The 19,536-nt window shown below is 33.5% G+C and overlaps 1 protein-coding gene across 1 annotated transcript in view; it reads left to right on the top strand.

Moving 5' to 3' along the window:
• LOC117120284 overlaps positions 1-19,536 on the top strand; it is a 53,833-nt gene that overhangs the window by 1,309 nt on the left and 32,988 nt on the right. The window contains exons 2-11 of the mRNA XM_033265297.1: positions 6,091-6,425; positions 7,710-7,866; positions 8,526-8,561; positions 11,511-11,806; positions 12,773-12,920; positions 14,116-14,453; positions 15,143-15,287; positions 15,732-16,018; positions 17,225-17,360; positions 18,184-18,255. Coding sequence (XP_033121188.1) covers positions 6,091-6,425; positions 7,710-7,866; positions 8,526-8,561; positions 11,511-11,806; positions 12,773-12,920; positions 14,116-14,453; positions 15,143-15,287; positions 15,732-16,018; positions 17,225-17,360; positions 18,184-18,255 — 1,950 coding nt within the window. The remainder of the gene's footprint in view (positions 1-6,090; positions 6,426-7,709; positions 7,867-8,525; positions 8,562-11,510; positions 11,807-12,772; positions 12,921-14,115; positions 14,454-15,142; positions 15,288-15,731; positions 16,019-17,224; positions 17,361-18,183; positions 18,256-19,536) is intronic.

Below are 19,536 nucleotides of genomic sequence, written 5' to 3'. Positions count from 1 at the left end.
ATATATATATAGTCATATGTGTGTTGCACGTATGTTCCACGTATTATAAAGAAAAGTGTGTGTGCCGGAGACAAACAGTGAAGAAAATGTTGACATTTACCACTGCAGTACATCCTCCAATCCAGGAGGATGTACTGCAGTACAAGACCACTCTAATCTCAAGATGTCCAAAGACCCCTCTAAAGCTACACGATAACGGCACGACAACGACACTATAAAAATGCGCTCAGTGTTGAAGGATATAAACACCAGACGCGATGATTATACAGTATGTCGTTGTTTGCGTGTCGTTATCGCGTCTAATGTAAATTTAGCTTTATTCGAGACCACTTTCAATTTTTCTTTTATTACAAACAGCTAACACCTTTGGACCGAAGACTAGACCTACCCCACATTTTCAGGTCCCGAGGGTGGTTTGGAATTGGAGGGCGAACTGTATTATATTGTAGGCGATCCGAGCGTTAAACAAATGCACTGTTCATGACTAACTTCCATGCTCTGGTTAACAATTGTAGATAATAAACGAAGGATTCGGCAACCCAGTTATTGCCGTTTGGTGGTATACATGATTGCCCTTTGCGAAATATTTTCAAAAGTCCGCACAAAATTAATTCACTTATTCGCCTCCGCTAACACAGTCATTGATGCTCTCAGTTATATGATTCTGATTTTTATTATTGAGCTCTGTAAATTGTATATAATTACAATATATTTTATATTCCAAATAACAACGAACCGGTTGTTTATTGTAACAGTGGACCAATACTGGGGTATCGTATCCGCATGACCTTTCGAGATGTCATTGAATTTGTTTCTAAGGTGTCTTGGTGTGTTATAAGGTTGGTTATCCTTCGCTCGTGTTTTTCCAAACCAAAAGACTCAAAGAAGCTAAATGTTATTGCATAATGTAATACCAGTAAATTTAGGCTATGGGTGCTAAATAGTTGGTACATCAACAATATTAGGCCTGACTATAGTCAGGCCAATAGTGTTGGTAAACCGATCATTTAACATTAATAACGTTTTGAGTTCTGAGATCCAACTATAAATGCTGTGTTATGGCGGCCTGTAATAGATAAACAATAGAGAGGAATTCCACAAACGTTCGTTGGTCACTCTAGTCAGAAATAAAATTGTTATAAAGTAATAGATGAAAGAGATTTTTAATTTCCTTTAAGTATGCAAGATGATTCCAATTTCGATTAGAAGTCTCTGGAGTTCGTTCTTGAGACTGACTTTACAATATTAAACACTAATAGGCCTAAAATGGGTTTTTGTGTCTGTTAGGATTTAATTTCTTCTTATTGTATTTATTTACCCGATATAGGCTTCAAATTCAACAATTAAAGTTGAAAGGGCCAAATAAGTTACTCACTTTCAATAAAACATAGATAAATATAGTGATTTAATTACAACATTTTTTTTTAAAAAAAAGGAAGTGGCTAATTTTGCACCACTCTTTGACCAATATTAAAATTCTAATTGAATGTGTACCGTATGGTATGCTCTAATTGACATTTTCATATTTTTAGTATGTGTTATTCTGTGTAATATGTGTTTTCTTTCTTATATTTTAGTATTCATCGTACCGGGAAAGCAAATTGTTTAATTAATTTTTAATTTTAATTTTATTCTCTCACATCAACATTAATATTTTAATTTTATTTTTATTTTATTTCCTTCACACCCAACAGTCACTTAGAGGACTAAATAACTTAAAGTCTCTATCTGAGGCTTAGGGAGTGGAGTTGTTTTTAGTCGTGAGATAATTAAATTCCTGCTGTGACACGAATTGAACCCAGAATCCTGGGATCAGAAGGGGAAGCATCTTAACCACTGAGCTATATAACTCCACTCAAAAATACATGCAAATTGCATGTATTATATTCATTACTGTATGTGACCAATTAACATGAACTTGAATTTAACCAACTTAACAAACTAAGCATTTAAAACAAAACTCGACTTATATTTGAAACACACATTATATAGGCCTATATATTACAAAATGCTTATTTTTCAATGGATTCTTAATAAACCATAACGATGTTATGGCCAATCACGACATTATCATTTGAACACAGGGATTAATATTGCAATTTTATATTTAATATTTAACTAGTACAATGCATGCAAATCCGCTATTGCTATATTAAGTAATAATAACAATAAAGACAGAAACCAAAGTAATATATAAATAGGCCTAGCGAAAGCAGTGAACACGGCAGATGACCGTTCAGGTGAATTTCTTTCATCCATATAAAAGCAACACGATTACGTATTCAGAAGATCATAGGATAGGTTTACATAGGTCGGAAACTCGATCTCTACCGGATGTTTTATAAGCGGGCATTATTTCCACAATAAGACATCCATTTGCAGACAGACGCCTTGTGATTATGAAGTTCGCTTTAAAATAAACATATCGGACCCTGAACACTTAAATGGTAGAATATTTTAATAGTAAATATAACCGGTACCCTATCAAATAGGGACACATCCATGGCATATTAGTTTGTATTATAATATACATTATTGTATTCATTATTATTGAGTTGATAGTATTTCATTGCTATTAGTGTATGATTAAAGAATAATAACAGAAAAAAGGAAGAGACATTATTTTCGGAATATACATAATAAATGATCAACGAACATTTTTATAATTACGCTTTTGTAAAATCTTTATTCACCAAAAAATGTAAATTCAAAATCACTCGCTATAATACGATCACAAATGGTTTAGGCCTCAGTGTTTTTAAAATATCATAAAATTTCATAGAACTTTAAAAAATTCAATCTCGTTTTATAATTCCACATTGACGAAGAGTTTAATAGGGTACGTTAATTAATGATAAATATAGAAGTTTGTCTATTAGGCCTATATGATGTTGGAGTTATCACGACGTCACGATTGACTATTACAACATTTTACATTCGTTTTAATATACTATTTGTGATCACGAGCACTTGTCCAATCGATGAGACTTCTGGGGACTAATGGGACTAATAATACGGTTACTCGGATACATTTAAAGTTTTTCCATGTACTGCGGTATTTCAATCGACTGAATTCAACACGAGCATTTTATTAAAAATTCATAAATTATACATTCAATCTGGCCTTGACTACAAGATGTAATATTTTAGCATGATTTTTGTAAAACATTTTTGAATAAAAGTGAATAATAATAATAATAATAATAATAATAATAATAATAATAATAATAATAATACATACATACATACATACATACATACACCCATACATACATACATACATACATACATACACACATACATACATACATACATACATTCATACATACTAGGATCTATTTGTTTTCTTATAAATGAATTGCACTCTTGTGCTTCGATCCTATTGAGTCATATTATTATTAATCAAAATAATAGCTTAATGCCACTTCCTTAAAGGTTTTGCATAATTGTGATTCCTGAAGATTAATGTCGCCTTGGAAGGAATTAAACGTGTTAATAGTGCAAATCGACAATCATGATAAATTGTTCCTGTTTATCATCATTATTAACTTTTTTAATTTAACTGTCCTGAAGAAGATACAGATGTAAGTTTAATTTATTTATAGTTCATATTTTACAGTATTAGTGTGATTAGATTTAATTTGTTATACAGTATCTTAGGACTGTCTCTTATACACATCTAGATGTGTATAAGAGACAGCAATTAAACAGACTGATCATTAAAATGATCAATAAAATATAGAGAAGTTGCTATCATTCTGCTAATGGCGAATACTTCAGTGTAGTATAAAATGATTTTCATGAACACAGCATAAAAATACAATCATTCTGTTGTGTATGGCGATATAACAGTTAAATGTTTGCTGTAAATCACGTAGGAAGTTGTGCAGAGTATCAAATCAATTAAAACAATTATTAACTCACAAAAATGTAAGAATGAATCAGAGAACATTTAAATTTCACTGTTCATTGATTAAATTGTTTGATTGACAGAATCCTGTCGTTTAAAAAATGACGGCGATGATGATGATGACTGTAAACTAATGATGATAATTACAATGATGATAACGATGAGTAGCTTATTATGAGGCTGAAGGAGTTACTATTTTTTCATGAGAAAAAAGAATCCTGATATTTTAATCTCTGTCCACACTATAAAATCCAAAAAAAAAATGGTAGTGTGGATAGATTTTTACATAATTGGAACCCAGTGAGTACATTGAAATTTGCCATCTTAACTACCCAAAATGGCTTCACACCACTTGTAAATTAAACAGGTTTATATTGTACAGCGCAATAAATGATTATACTACAGAGGCTGTTTCAGATGACCGGTCGCCCTGCCGCCACAGCCCCATGCAACCATGGTGAGGCTAAGGTGGTCGGACCCCTATCCATATTCTTTTGTAGTTCCCACTATTTTGAATTTCTGGCTCTGCTATTGAACTTCTTTTCATTTTATCACACTGTGTCAGTTTTGTCCTTGATATGATATTTATTACTTTATTCATGGAGGTCTACCTATCCATACTTTGTGGTATTCAGCCCACCAACTTTCACTAATATAGTAGGCCTACCCTGTCTATTGCCTTATTGTACTTTATGGTCAACGGCTAAAGTTCACCATAGTGAACCACCATGAAACAGTTCTAATGAACTCGAGAATATATTATAATTTGTGAGAATCCGGTTGATTCAAATTAAATACTAATATAGTAGGCCTACCCTGTCTATTACCTTATTGTACTTTATGGTCAACGGCTAAAGTTCACCATAGTGAACCACCATGAAACAGTTCTAATGAACTCGAGAATATATATTATAATTTGTGAGAATCCGGTTGATTCAAATTAAAGGAATGCATTAGGCCTACTTCAATTACATATCAAATCTATGTCTAATATCGTCCTTATATAATAGTTGCCGCACTCCAATAGGCCAATGGTTCCGTATTATATATCTATGTTTCTTAAGATAATGCAACATCCATGATTAACCATACCAATGTTTCTTAAAATGCTAATGGCGAGTCGAATGGCCGATGCGCACCGTGACGTAGAGCCATAATATTGGCGCTGTCGAAAGGCATGCTCGCTTATGGTTCTGGTGGTAGAAAAAGTCTTTTCGGATATAAACCGGAGGACCAGTACTACACAATTTTGTTTCATGTGTCTAAAAAACCCAGTGCATCGTTCGAGACGAGTACGGGGTTACCCCGATGTACTGGTCCATACAGCCCCTGTTGTGGACAGACGAGAGTAGCTCCCTACCGGTAGCCAAGACACGAACAGACCCTTAGCGTAGAAGCAAGTTGCTGTATGAGCTAGTCCACACCTCGAGCGCTTTGATGGGTATAAAGCGATCCAACATTGCATTACACTTCTGGGAGGTAATAATATTGCAATATTGCAACAAACTGTTGTATTCCCATAATATATAGTCATGACGTGTCCATATATGGTCATTATGTGATGTCATCATGACCATAGGCACGTCATGCTTTTGTCAGATAACATCTGTTAGTCTGGACTATCTTAGGAGGATGATTTTGCATCATCAATGCTCTTTGGTAAGCTAGTATTTCTATAACTCTGATTTCCAAGGTATTTTCATATCCATATATTCACACCAATGTTTATGATGCTTATGTTAAAAATGCTGCCTGTGAGTTTAATGTTAGAAAGTTTAATGCTTCTATATCCAATTTTTTAGCTAATGTTTACAAATCAATGTTTTTGACATGTTGATGTTTTCACTACAGTTTTTTTCTAAGATATTTACGTACCATCAATGTTTCTTGGGGTACCGTGTTAGTAGGCTTAATATTTACATTTCCGTATTTTCTAGGTTGCCAATATTATTTTACTACATCCGTCTTTATAAAATAATACGGTACCACGCCAATGTGTTTTACAGCATTACCAACATCTATGTTTTAAAATATCAATTTTGTCTTCATATCACGTATAAGTTGATGCTTCCACATTCTTATATGTCCCCAGAATCCTTATAATGTTGATTTTGCAATCAATTAGTTTATGATCATGATATTAGCGTTGTATTTATGTCTGCTACTCTACCATTAAATAGATTGTTCCCCCGAGTCTGTCGGCTTACAAAATGGTGACCATCAGTTGTCTGCGTCAAGTTCAGCCGAGTCCCGACCTGACAATGCCCGTTACGACTCAGTTCAACCTGCTGGATCTCCGCAGATCTCTTGTTGGCAACCTGCGTCCACAGATCTAATGGCGTGGATTCAGGTGGATTTTGACCAGATGTACGACATCTGGAGCATTCAATTCCAAGAGTGCGGAGGCAGTGAATCGGGAACCACCAACGTGCTATTAAATAATGTGGAATACAGTCTAAATAGTAATGGAGACAACTTCATTACGTTTTTAGACCCAAATGGACTCGACTTTGGGGTAAGAAGTCTTTATTTTTGAACAAAACTTTATTGTTTAAGGTAAATTTAGATTTTATTTATTAATTTTATTGTGTACACTAACACATTATAATGTCGTGTTGCGTGAGACACATTCATTTTTAAAGCTAAAAGGCTACGTTTATTAACCTTTTATAGGTTTAATTTTGTAACTCCCTAATGTGATAATAGCTAAGAATTTAATATTGAATTGAATACATATGACAAAATATTAATCCCAGTAACCACAATGAAATTACTCATATACGTCACTTCAGTTCTGTATTGTATATTCTGTATAGTCTTTTGAATGAATGAATAAATGGAAGAATGAATGAATGAATGAAAGAATGAATGAATGAATGAATCACGAGAATAACTACAGAGAACCTAAACAGGGAAGTACTTATTCGATTGCATTTTCTCGATTACGATTAAAGCACCTCATTCCCGTCCCCACTTTTGAAATGAAAAAAATGATAGCCCAGAACGGCTCAAATGTTATTTTCAGGCGTCTAGAACACAGAAATTTCGCGGGGATAGTGTTGTCTCGATCTGTCCAACTTTCGGCCCCGCCTTTTGGACTCTGGATCTCTGGATCCGCCCCTGATTCCAAAATTCGATAGAGACACTCTCAACAAAAACAATTCTTCTCAGAAATATAGAGTAATTATACATGTTGTGCTGCAAGCATTTATCATTGTTAATTTACCATACACAGCGTCAAAAAATATCAATAGCCATTGTTTTTGTTCTGATTTTATTTTCTGGGTGGGGATGGGGCTTTTACTGCATTAGCAGTGAAATCCATTCTTTTTTCTTTCTTCGTTACCGTTTCCCTATGCACAAGTGGGTTATTTTGCCCGGCACTTCGATCACTTTCCGTGCTTAAACCTTCTTCAAACTTTGTTCAAGCAAGGAATATATGCTGTATCAAAGATGTGCCTATTAAAATTCATTTATTCTACATAGTTTGAATAGCCCTATTATTAAACAGGTAATTAAACTTTTAAACTAGCTACATCTACACTTTCTTCTATTTGTTTAGTTTTTCTTCTTCCATTTTCTTTTCTGATTTATCCATTTATTCTTTATTTTTTCTTTCCTGTTCTGAAAAGCGCATAGAGACAAATGTTATAATGTGTTATACACGTGTACTGTACAACCATGACCATTCTTGCACTTGTATGCTGTTTTGTTGCTGCCGCAGCCGCTGTTGTTGCTTTTGCTGCTGTTCCTGTTGTTGAAGTTGTTGTATAACACACACTTATTATTCCATCCACAGCCAGTAACTATTGATTCCCTCCAGTTTGAAGGTGGACTCGCGACGCCTGTCGAATTTTGGAAGCCAATTGTAGCACATCGGCTGCGGTTGAATGTTAGAGTGGGATCAAGGTTCCGCTTTGAGGTGTTGGGATGCATACTGAATTCCACTAACTGGTGTAAGTATACAGTACAGTAAACGGCAACTAGTTTAGTCGTGGTAATTATAAGTTTTCAAAATATCACGAACTGTCGCTACTACAATGATTTACTGCAATATTTACTCTGCATATCCGCCCCCGATTCAATCGAGAAGGCTGCGATTCGTCTCCGACGGTAAAGCTGGATCAGTGTCGTCCACTCTTGAGCCACGCATCGGTTATTTCCGTGGTTTATACTAAGTAATTAAAAGATATAATATTCAAAATGTAAATTAATGAGTAGGGAATAGTTTTCCAAAAGATGTTTTGTTAGCCTACCCTAGGGCATAGCGGATGCAATTTTTGGCCTAGTCATCCAGTATAATCACCAATATTGAGCGTTTCCATAAAACCGATACCGAACGTCGCCGGCAAACATAAATACAGTAGGCCTAATAATAAAGTGTAGCTATTTTATTCAAACTAGGCTTTAGTGTAACCGTGGCGGGGCCGTAAGGCTTTAGGGATTTAATCAAGAGGTCGAGGGTTCGAGACCGACGTCGGTCACACTGCTTATCACACTCCTTGGGACACTTATCATAAGTTAGTACTTGGTAGGAGTGAATGATAATGAGTGACGCACATAAATATAAATACTTTAATACAGTGTAGGCCTATTTGTTTTTTTGTATTTTCAGATTGTGATGATGGAAATATCGATATCGAAGATTCAGGTAAACAAACCAAAAATAATGCAACATTAAAATAATAAATAATATAATTTTTTATTATAAATTAATATCATTTATTATCTTGACTCTAAATGTGTATGTGAATTAAATATTTTACAACCTTCAGGTACATGGTTTAATATTAATTAGCAGGCTGTTCAAGACACTATTGGTTTACGTTTAATTAGCAACCACCAGATATACATAATTTACTATTAATTATACAGACAGTCGGGACGAATATATTGTTTTCTTTTAATTAGCAACCACCAGATACATTGGTCTGCAAAATTAAATTTAGATTGGCTTGCTGTGCAAAATCATGATTTGCATTTAGTTATAATTAACACATGCTACTTTATTAAGTTATGTTGGTTTGTGAGTTCATTAGTATCAATTTACAGTACGCGTAATATTTGCAAATATGTATTATTATATTTATTATTATTATACCTGTTCTTATTATATTTACATTGTAATTAATTCACTGTATAGAATTAGTATATCAACATATTATATTTTCTTTGTGTGAAATAAACTTGAAACTTGGATTTATTATTAATATTATTATTATTATTATTATTATTATTATTATTATTATTATTATTAGTGTTGTTGTTGTTGTTGTTGTTGTTGTTACTACTATTAATATTGTTATAGTGCATATCAAATACTAAGTATAAGTAATTGAGTAGGGTATAAGTAATTGACATTACAGTAATTAACTTTATCGAATGTATATTGGGATTTGTACACTCCGGTTAACTCCATCAAAACAGGACTCCTACTGATTTCTCCAATCGCAATTTGTTCTGATTTCAACATACAATATACCTTTGTATTGGTAAATAATAATTCCCCTGTAAATGCCAGGAGTCGCCATGACTGAAATTTATTCTAATTAAAAAAACCAAATCCCAACTATTAAATTACTTGCAGTTTAGATTTCAAATAAGTGATTGATTGAAGAATATGACTATGATTTTCTTCCTACTAACGACAGTAGGTATTTCCTAGACATACATGCATTCGTTCGACAAAAAGAAATATATTTTCTCGAAGGCAATAAACATCGCGATAACGTGTTTGTTATTATAGCGTCGTTGACATGCTGCAAGACATGGTAATAGAAACACCGCCTGACCAAGGGGAGGCTAAAAACACCACCAACAAACACTACTATTAATAAACATAACTAAAGTATTTTAGATATCTAATAATTCAAACTTAATGGTTTGATTCTGGAACTACCACAATACCCAAGACCTAACCGTTTACACTAACGTTCAGTTTCTATTATCATTCGAATTATCATTAGAAATTTGTGTGAACAGTTTAATATTCCAGTAAATCCATGCCGAGCCACGGAGCTCATAATGGGCTGGAGCTTATTCCCAGTTTTAAGTAGCGTGAAATGGATGAGAATTTGGTGGCTCCCCCTGGGCGGGACGTTGGTCCACCGCAGGTTACTCCCAGTAATTTGCTAGCTCTCTTTGATACAGTTGTGTAGACTGAAGCAGCGTAGATAAAGTGCCTTGCTCAAGGTTTAGTACGGTATTGAAACAATTCTTTCAGTAACTAAAATAATGTCAACTTACTTAAATGCAGTGTGGAGTGATTACGAATAGTTCTTTGCTTATGTATTGTATAACACATTGGCATATAAATATAAAATTTAATTAAATATCTGTATATGTAACATCTAAATTAGAAATCGGATATAATGAATCGATGAAAGCCACTCTATAGTAATCTAGTTTACAAAGTAATATCTAGCAGCTAAATGAGGCTACGGTATGTGTTACTACAGTGTTGACGCAATACCAACAGGTTATACAACCTTTATTGCAGTTTGATAAGCCTTTTACAATTTATTCAGCAAAGCGTGTTTGGTTTCTTCGTAAACAAATAAAAATCTCTTGACCGTGTTATTGTATCAGTCAGTACATGTCAGTTAGTTTGCAATAATATATCCAGAAAAAGTATAATGTCGCTTGCAAAACTTACGCAATGGGGCTTTTCCGGGCCTTCTTATTATTTTAAAACAGTGGTATCTGAGTTCCATTTTTACCGAGTAGGAATAATAATATTAATATAATTTACTATGATTTTCTAACTGCAACAAGCTAGTTTCTAGCTCATCTATGCCTCCGCTATGTGTGAGCGTAAACGTCGGTTGTATGATAGGAAGTGTCTGGTGGTTAGATATGCGGCTCTACCGTGTGGTTTAATGATGATATGACACTCGCCTTGATAGAGAGGATGAAAGTTGTTTGAATCCCAACACAGAAATATCATTTTCGTTAAGAAGAGCTATGCTTGATACGATTGGGACACCAGGTTCATATTTAGAACGCTAAGCAGCAAACCTTATTTATACATACATATATTGTATAAATATAGGGTATTACAAACAGAAACAAAAACTCTTCATTCATTCATCCAACCGTTCGTTCGTCTGTTCGTTCATGCATTCATTCATTCATTCTTTCACTGCATAAAAACTAATCAATCTTATATTGTTTTTTTTTTTCTCTTTTGTGGAGTCGTCCCACTTTTTTAAACCATATTTTTTTCTAATTTTCAATTTCTATCCCCACAATTATACACACTTTTTAGTATACAGCAGTATTAATTATTATTATTAAATATTATTATTATTTTTTTTTTTATTATTATTACTTTTGTTTCATGTTTTTTCAGTATTTATGATAACAGTATATAATAAAATGACACTTTATTCAGGAACCAAACCATAGTTCTGATTTATTCAATCAGGTTTTTCAAAATTGATAATAATAATAATAATAATAATAACATGATAACAATAATAATAATAATAACATGATAACAATAACAATAATAATAATGATAATAAGGGAAGCCTTCCGAAACAGCACAGATCACTTTTACTCATAAATAACAAAAACACTTTCGAATTAATTTTTGTAGACAACCTTGTTTGCCCCTATCCTGTAACAGCTGTTTTGGGGGAACTGGATCGCTCATCATATGCAGCTGATTCTGAATCTGAGGGCAATGAAGGGTGGAGGGCAAGCTTTAGTGAGTCTGGAGGATGGAGGCCGGCATCATCAGACACTCAGACTTCGTGCTTACGTATATCATTTCCATATCGTATGAGAGTAGAAGGAATCATCGGAAAATTTGATGGACAAGAGAATCTGGCCGATTTGTTCTATTTTCAAGCTTCATATGATGGTAGTTTTTGGAGCCTGAATAGGATAATTGTAAGTAGAACGAATTAATAAAATAAACAAATTTATATTATTTTAATATAGAGCTATAGTATAGCTTTGTAAGCCCAAATTCATACATTCTTTATCAATCCACTGTTTCAATCCAGGCGTTATTGAAACAGGTATCATAAGAACATGTAACAAAATATGGTGCCCTTGCATAGAGTTTCAATTTGTAAACCACATAAATAAACCATTTTCGTAGTCTGAGCTGGATTAATCGACATAAACAAATATAATACCACATACATACTATCGGATTATTAAACAGTCAATTAAAACACTATAAATTTGTAAACGGGACTTCGTCATCTTTTATTCTTTTTTTTTTTTTGTTTTTTTTTTCTTCTTTAAATTATTTTAGGCTCAAGGCCAAGAGTATGCCAAATAGCGAACTTTAGTGGCATATCTCTTCACAAGACAAACTTTAACACAAGATGATCTACATATACTAAGTCTTATTATTAGGCTTAGGGAGTGAAGTTGTTTTGGTCGTGAGACAAATCCTTTTACCGTGACAGGATTTGAACCTAGGAACCCTGGGAATGGAAGGCAAGCATCTTAACCTTGCTATTTAACTCCACTCAAAATTAATCAAAACAGGGCCAGAAATACTTGAGCTAACCATGAGCTAACAAGCACATTTTGTCTCACACACACGTATTTGTGTGTGTTTAACGCTTGCCGTTTTGTGGGACCTAGCAACAATATCCAAGGGGCGGGGCTTAGCGGAAAGTCTATTAATTAGACACATTCGGTTGGTGGATCGATCTTTCGCTAGGCCTCGCCTCTTTGGATATTCTTCCTGGGGTCCCACAAAAGACGGCGTACATAAAGCACGTGTGTAATTGCGAGGCGTGCACGTGGGACCTGCCCTTTTTCTGATTGGTCAGTTGTTAAGCTTGGTTGGTACTCGGGAAGTTACATTAATATAGTGTAATTTGTATCTGTATTAAGGTTTTTGGTAGTGATATTACTGGTTGTACCCGGAGGACATACTTTGAGTTTCCTATTTTGGCGTTGCAAGTGCGCGTTTGTTGGATATCAAGCTCATCAACTTTCTCTAGCAAACTAAGTGTCGAAATACTTGGGTGTTTGAATAATGGTGAGTAGACTTTGATTCTTTAAGTTATGTTTAATTAGTAATAAAGATAAATAACAGAGGGAAGTGATTTCATTAAAATTTACATTCAGTACGTTCCGATTTTATTTATTCAATATATTGGCAATACAACAAAGAAACGAATATTTACATGGAATAAGTTTGTATTTTGATATTAATGAGACATATTTGAAATCGGTGACAAACATCGGTTGGGTAGTGGTGCGTTCATACAACATAAAATTCTTTTAAATACAATAATTCACGCTATAGTGTACTGTAACTTAAATTTAAAATTGAAAAAATAGCACTTGTGTGGAATTGTGGAAAATAACTTATTATTTACTGCAAAGCATTTTTTGTAGTTTGAGTAATTTGGTGATACGGACCGTTAAGCCCTGCTTTCTTTGGATACTGTTGGGGTCTTTAACAGTGTACATATACGTGGGACATGCGCGTATTCCTGGCTAGTTAATAATGCGTTCTCATTGGTTAGTTGCCAAGTATGGTTGAAGCTTCAGAAAAGTTTATTCTGTGTATTCAGATATTGGCAAGCACAAACACGTGGCTCTGTCTCCTCGGTTTCTCGTCATTATATACAATTATATGTGTATAACTATGTAAATTTGTAAGTGAAATAGATAAAATGCTAAAACATCTGTGTTTACTTAAGTTGATCATGATGATGATGATAATGATGATGATGACGATGATGATGATGCAGTTACTCTGTTAATGTAAACGAGTGAATTTTCACTTGGAAAGAGTGCCTACAGGGACCACTCCATATTCACTCTTCCTCGCGTGAAAATTCACTCTTAAATGAGTGAATATTATTCTTAAAATAGTGAAAAATTACTAAATTCACTCTGAATAGAGTGAAATCCCACTCTTTCTATTTCACTCCATTAGGAGTGGTCCCTGTAGGCACTCTTTCACTCTTTTTTCACTCGTTTGCATTTAGAGAGTAACGACTACATGATGGTGATGATGATGATGTTGATGATGAAGGTGATGATGATACCGATGGTGATGATGATATGGAAAGAGTGCTTTGTGATGTAGAATGAAAGAGCAATCTGTTTATATTGCATAATAAATATTTTGTCAAAATAAGTATATAGTGTTAATTTTCTCGCAATCTAGTATTGGAGGCAATCCAAAAGTAATTGTTTCATTATGTTTATTTTTCATTTAGAATGCTTGACTCCTCTACGCATCAACCAGAAGAAAACAATTATGAATTCGTTAACAACAAGTAGCGGTGACCAGGATGATCAGCATTTTACACCAAACTCAGCCACTGATATCCTTGGTAGACTTGGTCTTGGTTGGATCCCGTCATCTTCTGATGAAAACCAATGGTTTGAGGTCGTCCTGGGCAATCCTCATATAGTATATGCAATAATATTACAAGGGTGTTCATTCGAAGAGAAATGGGTAATGTCTTACAAAATTGGTTACCAGATGCCGTTAATGATTTACATGGAATACGAATATGATGCTGAGAATTATGTTGTTATACCAACAGAACAGGTACCGTAAATATCTATGCATGTTGTCAACTTCAAATCGAAGTTATCTTATTGAAAATATTTATGATTCAGTCATACGGACAAAATAATTCACTTGCATAATTAAGTTTTATATGTACTTTAAAACATTAGCATTGATTCCATTTTATATACTTTTGTATTTTTTGGACAAGTCAATAAAATGAATCTTGATAGTTTGGAATATTATAATTACAATGTCTATATTCCACTGGTCGTTCTTCGTTAAACCACGCCCACCTGCGCAGTGGTAAAATCCACTTAACGAAGATAAGTCGAATAGAAAACTTGTAAATACGCGACAAAACAAAATGGCTGCATAGTTACCGTTTTTGAATTCTGTTAGCCTAAATTAATTTTTTGACTTCATGTGGGTAAATATTATAATTTTTGTTTTCTGAAATTTAATCCATATTATATAACGCAAATGTTGTTTCTAAACTCACCAATCGGCATGTTTGTTTTGGTCACGTATATAGCTTTAACGCTGATTAACGCATTCTGTCTTTTACGAACCAGTCGAATGAAAACAATACTCAACGAAAATTCGTAGTCAACGAAATGAAGCAGTCGAATACGTCAATGTGTATATTTTAACGAATAAAACTCGAATTTTGTAAACTAAAAGGCGTACTACCAGTTAAATAAATACTGCCTTTTACTTGTTTTTAGGTTTTTGAAGGTAGTGTGGATAATAATAGTTTCTCAAGGAATGTCCTTCCTTACTCAATTTTGACGAATGTCCTCCGTATTATACCGGTCACGTGGCACAATGGTATCTGCCTGAAGTTAGATCTTATTGGTGGCGAGCCGCAAGGTAACGATTCTGCGTAATCATATTATTATCATCATCATTGTCATTATAATTATCATTGTTATATCATTGTAATAATGAATATCATTGCCATCGTCATCGCCATCAGTATCACCATTACCGTTATTATCATTATTACTATTGTTATAAAATTATATTATTATTATCAAATATTTATTATTATTACTATCATTACTATTATTATTATTATTATTAAGGATAATAAACAACCTAAACATTACTTGAACTAAATAGTAATAATTGCACACTAAACATGAAACAAGGCATTATTATTTTTAAAAATGTATAAGAGCTCGGTCATTGTACTATATAATAATTGATTAAAATCATATTTAGTTTCATTTTCATTATAGGTTTATTGTGTTTTTAGTTGAAATTAGTGTTCGAATAAGCATGAGAAACATTTATATTTACCCTCATTTTTAGATTGTATAATGCCAATTGAACCAATTAGTCTTGATCAAGTTAGTGCCACTAGGGATGAAGAAGGTTATTCTGCTAATGACGTGTTTACAACATGCTGGTACACGGAGAATCCACTAGATTGGCTACAGATTGATCTGTTTTACGACTACCTAATAGCAGCAATTGATTTTCGGCAGACTGATAGATCCGGCCCAGGGGAGGCGTTTTATTCAACAGCATACCATATCAGTTACGTGTCCAGTATTCAAGAATCATGGAAACTGTACATAGATAGTAATGGCAATCAGGTAAAGCATATTATGTTAATAATGGCCATTTCCACTAAGCCCCGCCCTAGTATACTGTTGCCAATGTCCAACAACATGTAAATATAAAACATACGCAAGGCACGTGCGTATTTCTGGTCTTGTTTGGTTGGTCTGATTGGTCAGTTGTTAAGTTTGATTGACATTCTGGAAAGATTCATTTACTTAGTTATTGTCGGTATTCAGTATTTATTGGCACTCACTTTAGTAACAGTGGCATACACCAATTGTGGTGCGTGCATACATATACTACAATCATGACATTTATAAAAAGAACACTAATTAAAATAAGATACAAAACTAAAAAATATTGATTGACTAAAACAATAATAACAAGTAATTATAGTATTAATTATAACGAAATGTGTAAAGTATTACCAAAATTTGTGACAATTGAACTATATGATAATGAAATATAATAGTAAAAATAATCATTTAACATGTAGGTTATTAAAACATTTATGAAGACTTTGATTGAAGTTGGTAGAACATGACTATTTATATCGAGGCTATTCCATATGGTGTCTCCTCGATATGAGTCGTTTTTTATAGTCAGTGTAATGGTAGAAGAAATAAAAAAAACATGTAATATGTCTGAAGCTAAAAATAAAGCATCGTTTATGGTGGGGCATGTTTGTTCATTATTATACATAATCATTATCGCCATCATTATCACCATCATCATCATTATCATTATTATCATCATCATCATCATCATCATCATCGTCATCATATTAAGAAAAACATTAATAATTATGAGACAGTGTGCTGTTGTTGTTCTCCTTGTAATTATGTTTAAAATTGTTACACCCTCTTTCCAGCATGTTGTGTTTATGGGTAATATTCCTGAACTTTAATAAGACGTGTAAGATTATCATGACTATAAGATAACTATCGATGTATACACACGGAGCTATCCATTGTTTACTTACGATTCTAAAGTATGGTATTTTTTAACAATATTATTGGAATTGATTTCATCAAATAACATTAAAACAGAAGAAAATCTTTATTTACTTTTAAAAGACATGCAAAGGCTTTTTATTTCAAGTGCTTTAATTATAAGTTTCTATTTGTTATATTCTGTGTTCTTGAAAGAAATGTGTCTATGCATGTATGAGGACTGCCTGGATTCATATTAATTAAGAATAAATTGTAAATATTGTCTTTTCTTTTATTTACTTACAGAATATTACGGAATATAACTACATGGAGCTGGATCACCCATTCACTGCCAACAAAATTAGGATTTTTATTGATGGCGGTTGCATGCGTATTAATAATATTTATGGATTTCCTGTAAATGGTGTTAAGCTGCCTGTCTGTAGGTTTCCAATCTTTTACTACTGTTCATTTAACTTATTGTTTGAGATTCTACTACCTATACAACACAGTACCGTATGCCTATTATCATTGCTATAACAAATAAATTTTCTTTTTCCCCAATTCAAATACAGGATAAATTCTATTATGTATACACTACTTATTATCACATGATATCAAAATGAAATATTGGAATATATGTAGGACATTTACTGGCTTAATTTTCTGAATTTTTCTTTTTCCTCTGTTTATATTCTTAAGCACCTTGAGCATTTCTTTAAAATGCATATGAGCGCTATAGAAATCGTATCTATTATTATTATTATTATTATTATTATTATTATTATTATTATTATTATTATTATTATTATTATTATATAAGATAGTTAATTCACACCAATGCCTTAAGCACGTACTTTTAGCTGACTTCCCCTTATACTGCTTAAACGTCGGCCGATGCGATTTCTATGGATAAGCGCAACGCCACGACGCGTGCACAACTGACTTACGGTACGTCTTAGCTTTAACCATGGAGGTAAATATATAAATAATACATAGGCAGTATATACATATAAATAATTGATATTATAGAGATATACTCTAAGCCATCTTGTATACATATAAACGTTGAATGTTAAAGCACCGAAAACAAGAGTTGTTCCACGCATGATAAGAGTATGAAGAATGAGTCGCTTCTAATCAGATTTGAATTCCCAACAAATCCACAATGACCCATTTGGTTAGTCCTGCATAGACAGCAGTGAGTTGTTACTAAACTTCATTATTTTTAATGTGGTTCACTTTTCTTTGGGATATATTAACAGATTGTGATATCAGTTCGGAAATGGATCAACAAATGGGAATGGAAATGGACGATCAAGTTTCAAAGTTTTACAGTAAGTAGAATAAGGATCATTTACAAATTAGTAGAATCCATTCTAAATGTAGATCCAAATTACGAATTGCTTGTTTCAAAAACAAAAAAAAAGAAGAGAATTTTTTTTTTGTAACATTACTAAAAAAAACGTACCAGGGGTGGCCCCGGTGGTTAGGACTGTGCTGGAACGCTTGGCGCAGCCGTCGGAGAGTCGTTATTTGCTCACTACTAACAAGCTCTTTAAACTTTCTTCCACTTTTAGCTGACTTCCCCTTAAGCCTGGTTTCCTGTCGACGTAAAGTTCAGAATTTCTTACGATTCATACGATTCTTACGACTGTTACGAGAAGTTGGACAAAAACAGCCGCGTCTTGATCGTGCTGGGCCGCAGACAAAATAAGCCGGTTACGATTTTTACGATAAGTTGAATTTTTCAAGCTCGAACAGCAAAGCCTCTTCTAACGTCGTCACTTGCATGTTACGTCAAGTTGAATTTTTCTTTGCGACTGCGATATGTTAACATTTCTCACTTCCTCATTAAAATTACCTGGCGAGATTCGAGGACAATTTTCACCGTTGGATTTAAACAATAGTCTAGTCCTGTAGTACAGAATAAGGGCCTACAAAATTCGATTTGCTAACTTTCTCGTTATCAATTTTAGTGTTTCGTTCTCAAAATATCAATTTGGCCTATATTGTACTTTGTTTATTTTATTTCACCTTATTATATTATGTTTTGAACTGACAGATCTTATCTCCAGATATACAGTTATACAGAAAACATGATTTAAATGTTAAAATTCGGGTTGTATAATATAAACATGAATTAAAATTAAGAATGAAATACACTTGAAAAAATTGTTTATTGAAATTAACAGAAAATATTCCAACTGGCAATAGACCTATATATTTTATATTTTAGTTATTAATTTATATTATAATGTTTTATACATAATTTTTATATTATAGGCCTATACGTTTTTTTGTATAATAAATGTAATTTATTAAATCTAATTGCGCCGTCAGGTGGTGGGGGGGGGGTGAGTGAGACAGACGGATTAATCCCCCATCGGTCTGGTAATTTCCCCAACGGTCTTGTCAAGCCCCCTCCCCACCCATCAGCCAAAGGTCATCGGGCAGTCGGACCAAAAAAAAATAAAATAAAATAAAAGATAGGCCTAGTTTTCCCATCCCAGCCAATCAAGAAGTCAAGCAATCCCTCCCATACCCCGGATCCAGCCTTCGGCCCTCGGATAACGATGCGCGCTATATTTACACCCATAAATACTTAGCCCCCCCCC

Source organism: Anneissia japonica, unplaced genomic scaffold, assembly GCF_011630105.1.
Source record: "Anneissia japonica isolate Jap-2015-1 unplaced genomic scaffold, ASM1163010v1 scaffold250_len512249_cov173, whole genome shotgun sequence".
NCBI classification, from domain to species: Eukaryota; Metazoa; Echinodermata; class Crinoidea; order Comatulida; family Comatulidae; genus Anneissia; species Anneissia japonica.
Note: the sequence above shows the minus strand (reverse complement) of the source record. Positions and strands in the feature narration are given on the sequence as shown.